Source organism: Manis javanica, chromosome 13 (genome assembly GCF_040802235.1).
Source record: "Manis javanica isolate MJ-LG chromosome 13, MJ_LKY, whole genome shotgun sequence".
NCBI classification, from domain to species: Eukaryota; Metazoa; Chordata; class Mammalia; order Pholidota; family Manidae; genus Manis; species Manis javanica.
In genome coordinates, this window is record NC_133168.1 from 91010871 (window position 1) to 91023784 (window position 12914).

At 50.5% G+C, this 12914-nt stretch overlaps 1 protein-coding gene across 3 annotated transcripts in view; it reads left to right on the plus strand.

The window, feature by feature from the left end:
* SLC1A6 (solute carrier family 1 member 6) overlaps positions 1-8712 on the plus strand; it is a 57417-nt gene extending 48705 nt beyond the window's left edge. For all 3 annotated transcript variants that reach the window (XM_073220247.1, XM_037018361.2, XM_037018360.2), the window contains exons 7-10: positions 1469-1702; positions 2924-3118; positions 6428-6562; positions 7316-8712. In XM_073220247.1, the coding sequence (XP_073076348.1) occupies positions 1469-1702; positions 2924-3118; positions 6428-6562; positions 7316-7511 (760 nt within the window). In that variant the 3' untranslated portion in view covers positions 7512-8712. The remainder of the gene's footprint in view (positions 1-1468; positions 1703-2923; positions 3119-6427; positions 6563-7315) is intronic.
* The last annotated feature ends 4202 nt before the right edge of the window (positions 8713-12914 follow it).

Sequence of the window (12914 nt, forward strand, 5' to 3'; positions counted from 1 at the left end):
ATTAGGAAGTTGTGTAGGAGGTCAAGCTTAGAGCTTGGAAAAGCAGCTGAGAGGAATGGGAAGGGGAGCTTATCGATAATAAGCAAGACTGACAGGGAGTGTTGAAGGCTCCCCTGACTTGGGAACCATGCATTTACAGCAGTGTCATTCGCGGGGTTGGGTAGGATGTCCAGATGTGCCAGGTTGATAAAGGAAAGGAGTCATGTGCGATGATGGATCAGGAGCTGAGGAATTTTGTCGAGGATGCGCAGGAAGGATAAAGATGAGGGTTTTGGGAATGGGAAGCACAGGACTAGATGTAGAGACACTCAGCCATGACTCCCCTGGCCTAAGCTGGGCCCAGCCTGGGGAATACAGATGTGGCTGGAGAAGTCCTCTGCACCCTCATTACCACAGCCTCAGCTCGGGCCTCACCATTTCTGACTCAAGCTATTGCACCAACTTCCCAAGAGGTTCCCATCCTTCCCATCCATCCATAATGAGAATGACCAAGTGTGATCACGGGTAGACTTCAGCTTCTGAAGAGGGGAAGAGGCAGTTGACGCTCGGTGACAGCCGCATGATGGCGCCACTGGCCGAGACCAGCCAGGCTAAGCTGTCGGCTGGTTCCTCTCTGCGCCTTCAACACTCCCGGCTTGTGTTCCTCTCAGGGCCTGTGCCCTACGCCTGCAATGCTTCCCCCTCAGATATACATGATTCCTTATCATCGGGCCGCAGCTTGAATGTCGCCTCTTCAGAAAAGCCTTCCCTGAGCACTCATGCTTAAGCAGCCCTACTCAGTGACCCTGTTGGGCAGTTATCACCACGTGACGTTTTTAACTACACATTTCTATGGGTACCGCCCATTTCCCCCTTAGAAGGTAAGGGCCGTGAGGGCAGGGATCATGCATCTGGAACCTAGTGGGTGCTTAGTAGTTAGCTGTTCAGTGGCTGAATAAATACATGATTTGATAAGACAGGGTGAGGTGTTCAATGGAAATCCAGGTGAACATGCTCAGGGCTCGTGAATGAGTGAGAATATACATTTACAGGAAAGAGAATGGGCATAAACGTTCCTAAAGTAAAAACGTCCTCAGCGAAAGAGTTGGGGGCGGTAAACACCGGAGGTCAGAAAGCCAGAGGTAGGGAGTGTCTGGGCAATGTCTAGGGAAGGGGTCTTGAAGGTGATTATTTGGAGGGCCTTGAATGGGGAAGTAGGTGAAGGGGAGACGTAGGAAGGTGAAGGTCGTCTGTCCTGGAGTTGCAGGAACTTCTTTGCTGTCTGGGAGTGAGCTGTAGACGAGCTGGAAGAGGAGGGGGGCACGTTTGTGTGCGGCCCAGCCCTGGTTGTTGATGGGTGGGGAAGGTCCGGGTGGAGTACGTGGTGAGCACTGCCGGACTCCAGAGCAGGGCCTTGGGCTGATGGCTCTGGGCTTGCAGGGGAGGGGAGGTCATGTAGGAGCCCTGAAAGGTGTCTGGCTTGGCGCAGGTACGCGCCTGTGGGCATCCTGTTCCTGATTGCCGGGAAAATCCTCGAGATGGAAGACATGGCTGTCCTGGGGGGCCAGCTGGGCATGTACACTCTGACCGTCATTGTGGGCTTGTTCCTCCACGCCGGGGGCGTCCTGCCTCTCATCTACTTCCTCATCACCCACCGGAATCCCTTCCCCTTCATCGGGGGCCTGCTGCAGGCCCTCATCACTGCGATGGGCACGTCTTCCAGGTAAGGCCTTGTCCACACCACTGGAGGACCCTAGTCCCCACTGCCCCACTCGGAGAGTGATATTAGCTACACCAGGTAAGGCCTTCCAGGTAAGGCCTTGTCCACACCACTGGCACCCTTTCTAGGTTCACTGTTTGTCTTTCCCGCGCCCTCCTTGGAGACCTGCCTGCCTCCCGCTGCAGAACTTGGTCTAAGTGGGGCAATAAAGTCAGAGGCTCCTGACCGTCTCCAGGTGACTCAACACCTCGGGCTGCCTTTGTTCTGGGTTGCCTCTCCTGACCCTTTTTACCCCTTCTCTCGGTTCTCTGTTTTATATGGAGAAGAACCAGCTGCCAATTTTGAGGTTAGGACAAAGATTCCAACATGTCCACCGTTTTCTGTCATCTTCCAGCCCGGAGGGTTTCATTTTTTCTTGAGATAGTCTCTAGGAGCTGCCTTTTCTTGTGGTTTAGGGGGTCAATAAAGATCTCCCCATTATCCAAATTCCACACAATTTGAGATGAGTAGCAGGAGCCGCCCAGGAGGAAGACAAATACCATTGTCATCCCTCGGAATGCCGACTGCAGAACATGCCTTTGATCCGTGGCCAAGTAGTGCTGGTGCCGCTGTGCCCCCGAATTGAACTCACCTGGTCGCCACAGGGCCAGACACCCAAAGGCCCTCTCTGTGGGCCCAGGCATCTTGCTGCATAGCACTGAGCTGACCAGAGGGAGCACGTGTTCTGCGGACAGGCTGGTCCTGGCTGAGATATGCACTCATTGGACTAAACTCCCCGACCTATTATGTCACTCTTTCTCCCCTGGGAGTTGGTGGGTTTGAGGCCAAGAGGGTTAGTGTAGCTAATATCACTCTCCGAGTGGGGCAGTGGGGACTAAGGTCCTCTATAACACCCCGCTCTTAGCCCTAAGGGGTGGGAGGGCAGCAGACCCTTCAGATAGAGTGAACTAGAGGCATGAACAGGCATTTAATAATTAGCCTTAAGCTATTGGCTTTAAGTGGATCAAGAGACCTTCAGCCTGGAGGTCTCCCATGGCTGTGTGCTTCTTGCATTGCCTTCTTCCCAGCCTCTGAAATGTCATACACCTGCCATCCACCCCTTGCCCCAGCCCCTGCCTGGCCTCCCAGTGTTCTCAGGGGAGCCCTCCTTTGCTCCTTTGACCCGCTGCTGCTCCAGCCCCACCCTGCCAACCTGTTCTCAGCCTCCAGGGCTCTCTCCCTCAGCTCTGCCACACTGCCCATCACCTTTCGCTGCCTGGAGGAGGGCCTGGGTGTGGACCGCCGCATCACCAGGTTTGTGCTGCCCGTGGGTGCCACTGTCAACATGGATGGTACCGCCCTCTATGAGGCCCTGGCTGCCATATTCATTGCCCAAGTCAACAACTATGAGCTCAACTTGGGCCAGATCACAACCATCAGGTGAGCTGGTCTTGGGTGGGATCTGCCACTAGCTTGGCTAGGGGTGGAGGCAGCCTCTGCTTGAGGTCAAGGGAGGCCTGGAATGGGGAGGATGGGGGAAAAGCCCAGTCAGCCATGCCCCATGAGGCAAAAGGCGCGACTTTGCATGCAACCCTAGGCCGGCAGGCGCTGGCGAAATGTCCTGGTTCAGTCTTCTCTCTCCTGGTGTGGTGATAGATCTCTGTGGCCAGCATTTACCAAAGCATGGCTGGTGCATCCTAATAACCTGCGATTCTTATCATAAATATGGGTTCCTAGACCTCATCACCCAGAGGTTACAATGTAGTCATAGAAATAACAGCAAACACCATCTCTCGGGTCTTTCCTCCAGTGTCACCTTTCAGGGAAATATTCCCTAAATATTCTATTTAAAATAGCACATCTGGATGGAACAATTTCCCCATAGCACCGTCTGTCTTATATGTTTTACTTACCTTGCTTATTGCCTGACTTCCCACTAGAATGTTGGCCCCGTTTGGGCAGGGATTCTCTTCTAGGGAATTTCTACTAGGTGTCTAACACGTAGCAGATGTCTGATAACTGTGAGTTGAAAGACCAAAGTTACTCAAGACTGTAAAACGATCTTGTGCAAATTCACTCAGTCCACATGACATGATCGGGTAATATTATCATTATTGTTTTAGAAAGGAGGAAATGGAAATTGAGGCAGGTTTCTTTACTTGTCTAAGATCACATAGTGGGAAGGCACGGAGACGGGAGGCGTAGCTCCCGAGCCCAGGTTGGTAGCTGCAGACCACAGGACGGAAGGAGGGAGGGTGAAGTGAAGGGTGGTGGGGAGCAGGATGCATTTGCTGAAGCTGGCCATTGCCCACATGAACCCATGTGTTTGAGAGTCTCTTGCCAGGTGAAGGGTCCACAGACCCTACCTTTCACTGCCCTGCACCCAGGAGCCCCATGCTGCCTTCGTGTGAGCATAAAGCACCCGGAGCTCGTGCGCAGGGCTTCTTTACCCCCTATGGCCCCTGAAACAGATCTCAGAAGTACTGGGGGATGGCCTCTTGCTCAATCAGTCCACAAATACTTACTGTGGCAGTAGTGACTTGATCCTTGGAGCTGAGGACATTCGTGGTTCTGCACTGGGTCCCTTAGGAAATCAGTTGGCGCAGCAGATGCAGCGTCCTGGGAAGATGATGTTGGGGATTTTCCCCATGGCTTAGGGCTGTGCACGGTTTCTCAGCCAACGCTGCTGCAAGGTGCTGCACTCAACTCTCCAAGGCTCTCCTCTTAGGCACGGATTTTTTTTCCTCTTGGAGGAAGACAGTATGTCTCCTCTGCCGATAGAAGCCTAGGGTCCTGTTTTTTGATTTACGTCTCTCTTTCCTTGGACAAGCAAACTTGTGCAGTAACTTTGTGGGTGTGGGTCTGCCTTTATTCAAACCTTCCTCATTCAAACCTTAATTTGGCACCTACCTGCCAGGCACTGTGCTTGGTACTCAGAGGACCTTAAGATGAGACAGGCGTGCACCCTGCTCAGGAGTCTGCGGGCTATTAGGAGAGACCGTGCGTGAACTAAACATTCTCCCACAGTCTGCTAAGTGCTGTGTTGGGAAAGCAAAGTGCCGTGGGTGGGAACGCCTGGTCCAGCCTGGGAGGAGAGCCAGTGAGTAAAGCCTTCACGGGCAGGTAATACCTGGACTGAATGTGGAAGGAGACCTAGGAGCTGGCCAGGTGAAAGGGAAGGAGGTGGGTAAAAGGGGTTATGGCACCTGAAAGCCATTCTTCTCAAGTGGGAACTTGCTAGAAGATGTAATTGCTCAGGTCCCCACCCCACAAGCCCACTGAGTCAGAAACTTTAGAGTAATGCTCGGTTATCTGTGTTTCAACCAAACCTCTAAGAAATTCAGATGCCCATCCAAGTTGGAGGACCACTGCCTTAACGGGACTAAGAAGGGCTCAGCAGGCTGGGGCTTAGGGGGCTCGTTGGGGAGTAGGACGTGGGGCCAGAAGGGTGGGGAGGGGCAAGCTCAGGACAGCCCCTCTGCCAAGAGTTCCAGCTTAGCAAGCATTCCAAAAACGTGTTGAGCGCTTTCTATATTGCAGGCTCTGTGTAGAGACCCAGGGATGCAGGAAAAAATAAGACTTGTTTCTTGACCTCAGGGAAAATCCAGTCTAATGAGGGAAAAAGATGATGTCGTCTCAGGGGGATAAAGACAAATGATGGTGATGATGTGGATGGTGGTGAAATTAACTCATCCCATTGAGAACGTGCTGCCTGCCTCCCAAGGACACCCCCAGATCACTATGTATCCAGAGCCAGCATTTGGAGGAGATAGGGCCTCTCACTTAGGATGATAGTAATAAGGACCTCCTTGAGGCCCCATTTTTGAAGAACTGTGTTCTTTTACTGTTCATAGCAACCCCAAAAGGCAGGTATGTGTTTCCCAGTCTACAGATGAGGAGACGTAGGCTCTGAGTATGTAACGAGTGGAGCCCACCGGATCTCAAAGTCCATTCTCTGTCTATCAACCTAAGCATCTACTCAGTTATTGTCCTGACAGGGCCGTCATCTGGGCTAAATATCCCAAGTGATCATGATTACAGAATTTGGGGAAGGGCTGCAGAGGCCCCCAGAAAGAGGGACGCCAACCTCAGGGCACTGATGCCTTTTCTGGTACGCTCAGTGGTTTTACAGTTCTTAGCACAGCACGGCATGTGGTCTGAGTTGATGCAGGAGCTAAAATCTAGCCTGCTTTTGATCCAGTCTGACCCTGAACATGATGGTGGACCGACATTTCTCATTTTAGTTTTCCAAAACTACATATATATGTATATATAATTTTCCCCCCAGTTTACTCAGCACCATGGATGGTCTCTTCTTTTGGCTCTAAACTTGGCACGCATTCCAGAGTTCCATTTCCAGCAGCTAGAGCTGGCCGAACTGACCTACCCACGTGTAGCATACGTGCACACAGGAAACTCAGCCTCCCGCTTCAAAGGTGCTGCTCGGGTGGATCCTTCCACCCTCTTCCAGCCCCACCGAGGGAGCTGGGTCAACACCTACTCTTGTATCTATAATGCACTTTGTCTAAACGTACAAAAGGCCATCACTGGATGGACTTCCAACAGGATCCCACCGAAGGACCAGCGGGCCTAACTGCATTGGCACTCGGTGCATTTGCTATTTATTTTTGGGAATTTAAGGTGCCCCGGGGGGACTGACCCCTTTGCCTCTGTTGTGTGCTGTCTTACTCTCTGCCTCACCTCTCCCTTCCCTATCCTTGCCTCCCTGTGTCCTCTCCGTACGTGCAGCATCACGGCGACGGCCGCCAGTGTGGGGGCCGCCGGCATCCCCCAGGCGGGCCTGGTTACTATGGTCATTGTGCTCACGTCGGTCGGCCTGCCCACTGAAGACATCACGCTGATCATAGCCGTCGACTGGTTCCTGTGAGTGCTCTTCACACCCTGCTCTCTTTCCGGGGCCCTCTGATCTCCCTGCAGGACCTCCAACCCACGAGCCCTCCTTCCAGCAAGGAACAGAGAGCTCCAGAATTTCACAGTGAAAAGGGGGCCTTGGAGAATGCTGCAGGCTAGGGCCTGTGGGTCCCAAATCCCAGGGAGTTAACCTTGGGGAGCAGAGCTGGATGGGGAGACATGATAGGGGCCTTACCCATGAGCCCGAAAAGCCTCATGGGCCTGTGTCATGGAGAAGCCCCAGGAAGGTGGTCCCTGGGACCGAGATGGATTGCAAATTTTAAAGAAAATCTCTCAACCTTCAAACACGGCAGGTTTACATGACAAAATCTGGACTCTCATTCCCATCTGGAACCTGTCCTCTGGACTTGAGACCCATTTGGATGGTCTCCAGCCTGGCCTGACTTTCTCATGGTGGTCGACGTCATCACCAGATATGCGGTTCAGCTCACAACCGCTCTTTTCCTGTATCAGATATTTATATCCTTTACCAGAAAAACAGAATGACATTGCTAGGATCAAATGTGAGCATATCAGAGCTGGTCCACCCTGTGTGTGTTAGGAGGGAAGAGTGGGAATGGAGAGAGGGAGAGGTCAGGTGGGTTTGACTGGAACGTCAGCCCCAGCTCCCAGGCACAAGGAGCCTCCTCCCCGTGGCGCCCTCTCCTCTGGGATCTCTTCGAACCTCAGCTAACGGGGGGCTTCTCTCTCCCCTCCCCTGCCCAGTGACCGGCTTCGCACCATGACCAATGTGCTGGGGGACTCCATTGGGGCAGCCGTCATCGAGCACTTATCCCAGCGGGAGCTGGAGCTGCAGGAAGCCGAGCTCACCCTCCCCAGCCTGGGGAAGCCCTACAAGTCGCTCATGGCACAAGAGAAGGGAGCGTCCAGGGGCCGGGGAGGCAACGAGAGTGCCATGTGAAGGCTGCCCAGTTCTGCTGCCCAGAGAAGTGGGAAGGGGCAGGGAATCCTGGAGAAGTCCCGCTGTCTGATGACCGTGTGCTGAACAGACATGTTCTGCCCAGCTGGTTTGGGGGAAACTGGGAGAAAGCAGGAAGAAAAAGACGTTCGAGGTCTCCATTCCTGGGCATATGCTGTGAACTCTTGGGAAGGCAGTGAGCAAGACAGGAGGAAATTTTTCCCTGGGAATGGGGTAAGGGAAGCGTCAGATTCAACAGGTGAGGGTCAGCTCATGTTCTTTGTTTTCTCAAGGAGTGCTGGAATTGAATGAGGTAAAAGAAAACCACTATTTCTCATAATAAAACAATAGCCATGGCCTCTGTGCTGGGGTTCCCAAGACCGCCTTCAGGTTTGATGATTTGTCAGAGGACTCACCGAACTTGGAAATCTGTGATGCTCATGTGTGTGGTTTATTGCGGTAAAGGACACAGACTAAAAGCAGCAAAGGCAGAAAAGAAAGGTACATAAGGCAGATCCAGAGGACACCAGATGTGAGCTTCCAATTGTCCCCTCTTAGTGGAATCACATGGACAGCGCTCGCTTCTCCCAGCAACAATCTTAAGTACTGCCAGCAAGGGAAGCTCACTAAAGCCTTGGTGTCCAGGGTTGATACTAGGGGCCTATCGGGTAGGCATGGAGCTCCTGTTGACCTTCACTACTCATACTTCCATCCCCCACAGAGGTCAAACTAATACAACATTGCCCAGGGTCCCAGGTGAACAAAGACGGGCATCCACCATAAGCTGTGCTGTCAACATAAATTGTCCGGCAGGGCTCAAGGCTCCAGGTTTGCAAAGACACTTTTATCAGGCTCAGAGGTTATGTGCCAGGCCAATCAAGGACCAGTTCTTTCTTTGTGATGTGCAAGCTCCGAGCACCCCTGTGAATGAACCCTTTACTTCAGACACTCCATGGTCAGGAGCAAGAGGAAGCAGCTTCCCGTCAGGATGAGTAGCTGGGTCCTGGAGTCCCGACTCTTAACTCTCGAAACCAAATGGCCCGGACACCCCTGTGCTGGCCTCGGACCTCGAAGCCTCCTTACTTCCCAAAGATAGACTTTGGCCTGTTAGTGTTATTTCCATGTAGCATAATGAACGAGATGTGACATTAAATGGAACTTTAATAGAGGCTTGGGGAGAACACAAATAAACAGAGTAACATGATTCTAGCTCTCATGCATTTGACGCTTTTGTCTAGGTAGCAACATTCATTTTTTCTAAATCAAATTAAGCTTCACATAAGCACATACCTCTCCCAGAGGGGGAAAGGAAATCCAAGCACAGGTATGTTTTAGGGTGCCCCTCTTCCATTCTTTAGGATCCTAAGAGAACCCTTGGACATAGGCAATCGAGAGAAGCAACTTGGGAGAAGGGATCCCAAATTCTTTAATCTATTTGTAGTTGTCATGGAGACATTTATGATCAGAGATCAGAAACAATCCCCACCAAGGAAGAGGTTCCTCCATTTATAAAACATCCTCCTCCACATTCGACCATGGGGATCCCAGTCTCAAAGCAGAATTGCTGCCTCCAGCCCCACCCCACTCCTTGATCGGTGGTCTGTGTCTGCAGAGGGCTCCCTGTGCAGCAGGACATATTAGTCAGCTGGGGCTGCTATGACAAAGGTGCACAGACTGGGTGGCTTCCACAACAGAAACTTACTTTCTCATAGTTGTGGAGGCTAGAATCTGAGATCCAGGTTATTAGCAGGGTTGGTTTCTTCTGAGGTCTCTCTCCTGGGCAGATAGATGGCGGTCTGCTCCCTGTGTCCTCACACGGCCTTCACTCTGTGTGTGTCTGTGTCCTATTCTCCTCTCCTTAAAGGGACACCTGTCAGATTGGCATTGGGACCACTTGAACGACCTCATTTTAATTTAATTACTCTATCTCCAAATATATTCTGAGGTCTTGGGGGTTTTGAGGAGACACCATCCAGCCCGTCATACAGGGCATGACATATACTGTTGAAAGATGCATGACTCCATCTCCTTCCAACCCTTGAAAACTCTTCCAGCTCTACTTTCCTTTTAAGTTTGGGTTTTAAGAATAAAGGTTTTTACCCCCTGGGGCAAGGGAAATGGAGAAATCTTTTTTTTGCTGGGGGTCAGGGGAATTGTGGGTTGGATTAGATAATCTTTTTGTTCTTTCAAGTACCTCATGGCAGCCAAAACAAGACAAATTCATCTGTCTCTGTCTACAAGAGTGATTGGTTGTAAAATAGGTGACCTGCTTTCTGGGTGCGTCCTGGAAAGAGAAGATGGGTGGAAAGTGGGGTACTCCAGGGTAGGCAGGAAGCCACAAGCAGAAGGTGGAAGCTCACAGGGATAGAATGAAGCCTGTGCCTACTTGTATCACCTCTCACCTCGGTGATGAAGGTATCTTGCAAAGACTTCAGTCATGGACATAAACATACACACCTGACCCAGGAGGCAGAGACACTGAAGGAAGGTCTAGGGGAATGTAAAACAGTTGTTGGACTAGCTGCTGCTTCAGGACAATAAAGCAAATCAACAAATCACCGATAGAGTGTGTGTGTGTGTGTGTGTGTGTGTGTGCGCGCACGCCACACAATGGCAACCGTTTTCTGTAACCCTCCAAATATTCCAAGGATCTCCCGTATGGCATGCATGAGTTTCCCATGGCTGCTGTAACACATACCCTGGGTGACTTACAACAGAAAGTTATTTCCTCACAGTTCTGGAGAACTAAAGGTCCAAAACCAAATGCAAATCCAGGGAGGGGAAATCCCAGAGCAAAATCCCTCCAAAAACTGAAATCCATCAAAGGGAGAAATAAAGTTTAAAATCTGTTTATTGCTTACAAACTGCAGTCCATGGCTGTCTCTCCTTCCTGCTCTAGCCAAAGGAAAACCAGCTCCTCCCCTTAACCTCTCAGGTTCAGATAAGCCCTTGGTTGCCCAGGTAATTCCCCACTGATATGGAGATGAACTTTTCCTCCACCCCTGAGGAACATCTTATTGATATGCAGATGCCCTCAAGCCATCCTTCTCTCCACCCCTGAGGATGCACTAAAGCCAGGTGAGATACTCTGGAAATATTACAATTTTACCCACACCAAGGTACCACTAGAGCCTCATTCCCTCTGAAGGTTCTAGGGAAGGTTCCTTCTGTTAGGCTGGAGGAAGGAGAAACAGGATATGGAAACAGAACAGAGAAATGCCATAGGGGGAGAATAGACCAGACCCCAAGGTCCATGCCTTATATGGAAAGGGGACAGTCTTCCTGAATTCCATCCTTCTGATGTGCCAACTAAGACCTGGATGTCAGCCTCCTCCCTCTTGGAAGGAAAAAAAGTTTCTAGTTGTCTATTATAATAGTCACCTTTAGCCAATCATACCTCTCCACGCCCCCTAGGATAGCTTGCCCACTCCTCCCCCTCCTAATCCCTTATAAGCCCCCCACCTCCCCAACCGGGTGTGACTTCCCCGGCCTGTAGTACCCAGACCGCGGAACGTCACCCGGGAGTTGCGCTCAAATAAACTACCTTGCCCTTTGTTGCCTCTCTTCGCCTGCTTATTTTGACTGAAATTTATCTTACACTTAGCAAACACGCAAAGTAGGAGAGCCAGGGAGAGGCTTTTATTTAGAGATACAGTGATAGGACAGAGCTCCTGGCTCACGCCGGGAGGGGACAAGAGAGTCTGTGGTGGTGCGTTGTCTGGGGGTTTTACAGTCAGTTGAGGATTTTCAGGAATGTGGCTAAGGGCTTGGGGTGCAGACTTGTACCAACCGCCCTGCCCCCAAGGTGGGCTGGGTTGTTTGTTTGCTACGGCTGTGTAGTTGAGATACAGTGAAGCCACAGGTTATGATGAGATACCCTTTTTTATTTGTGGAACACTGTGGGTAAAATTATAACATTTCCTGAATGTCTCGCCTGACTTTTGTACATCTGCATATCAATAGGCATTCAGAGGTGGAAAGAAGTATAGCTTTAGTGCATTTGAATCATTCCTCAGGGGTGGAGAGAGAATCTCCATGTCAATGGGTAATTACCTGGCAGGAGGGCTTATCTGTACCTGAGCGGTGAGGGTGGGGGGCCAGTTTTGCTGCTGCTGAAGCAGGAGAGAGAGAGATGAGCCAGACTGCAGTTTTGTAAGCAATAAATGAGTTTTTAAACTTTATCTCCCCCTTTGCTGATTTCGGTTTTTAGAGGTATTTTGCCCCTGGATTTCCTTTCCCGTACTTCCAAACACTCAAACATTCCAGGCCGAGTTGCTCCTGGCCTTTTGAGCTTTAACTGATTTCACTGAAGAATGTCTATATTCCTAGTCTGGTACCTTTACCCTAGAGAATTAGTGTGACCTTGACTTTGCATAATGCTTAACAGAGTTTCCATAGGGACTTCTTTGCACATTGTTACATTGTTCTGTCTGTAATTATCTTGCTTTGCTTTTTCCAGAGGCCCTCACCCTGCTCTGACTACATCCAAGTCCCTGTTTCATTCCCCCATCTACAGATGGAGACCCTAACTGCTGCTAGGGGAAGGGGAGCAACAACTGCTCTGGCTGCTTCACGCTGAGAGGGGGCGCAGTAAGGGGTGCAGTTAGGTCTCCATCAGTGGTCAGTGAGAGGGCATCAGAAGGTGGGTGCTTCTATCTTGGTTTCCATTTCTATTACTATTTGCAGTTTTATGGCTTCTAGGCAAGACAGAACAAATCGTGTTAATAGGTTAAGTAGTGTTAGGCAGAAAAATTGATGAGTGGAAAGAGAAAAAGGTCAGGAAAGTCCACTAAAAAGACCCCAAATTAATCAATTAAAACTCAAAAAGCCAGGAGCAACTTGGCCTGGAATGTCTGAATATTCCCCAGATAAAGGAGGGTCCCTCAGCACAGCCCATGTCTTCATTGTGCTCATCATACAGGCCCAGCTTATTTTTTGACCTTTACCTGTATGTGCTGGTTTTTTTCTCCTTCTGGCCCTAATTAAGTAGTTTGTAACCTAGGCAACTAATTCAGCATGCAGGCCCAGCCTTACACAACATAGTGAAAGGCAGGAAGGATTCCATCTTAAAGATTGTATTTTAATGCCCCGGAAGTTAAAAAGTCTGCATCTCCAGCTCTTACTCACATTCCTAAACAATCCTTAAAAGGGGGAACCCCCAGCCTTTCAGGCCGCTCCTCTCTCTGAGGTCGCCCACATTTTCTAAGTGTGTAACCTTTATTTTTTGGGGGGTATCATTAATCTACAATTACATGAGGAACAGTATGCCAGGCGAGATATTCTGGAAATGTTACAATTTTACCCACAGTTCTCATACCCCTTGGAAGATCACAGAGGCAACACCGGAGTTCCATGGACCATACTGTGAGGACACCAGCCCTCTGCCTCGATTTCTGCCTTCTTAAG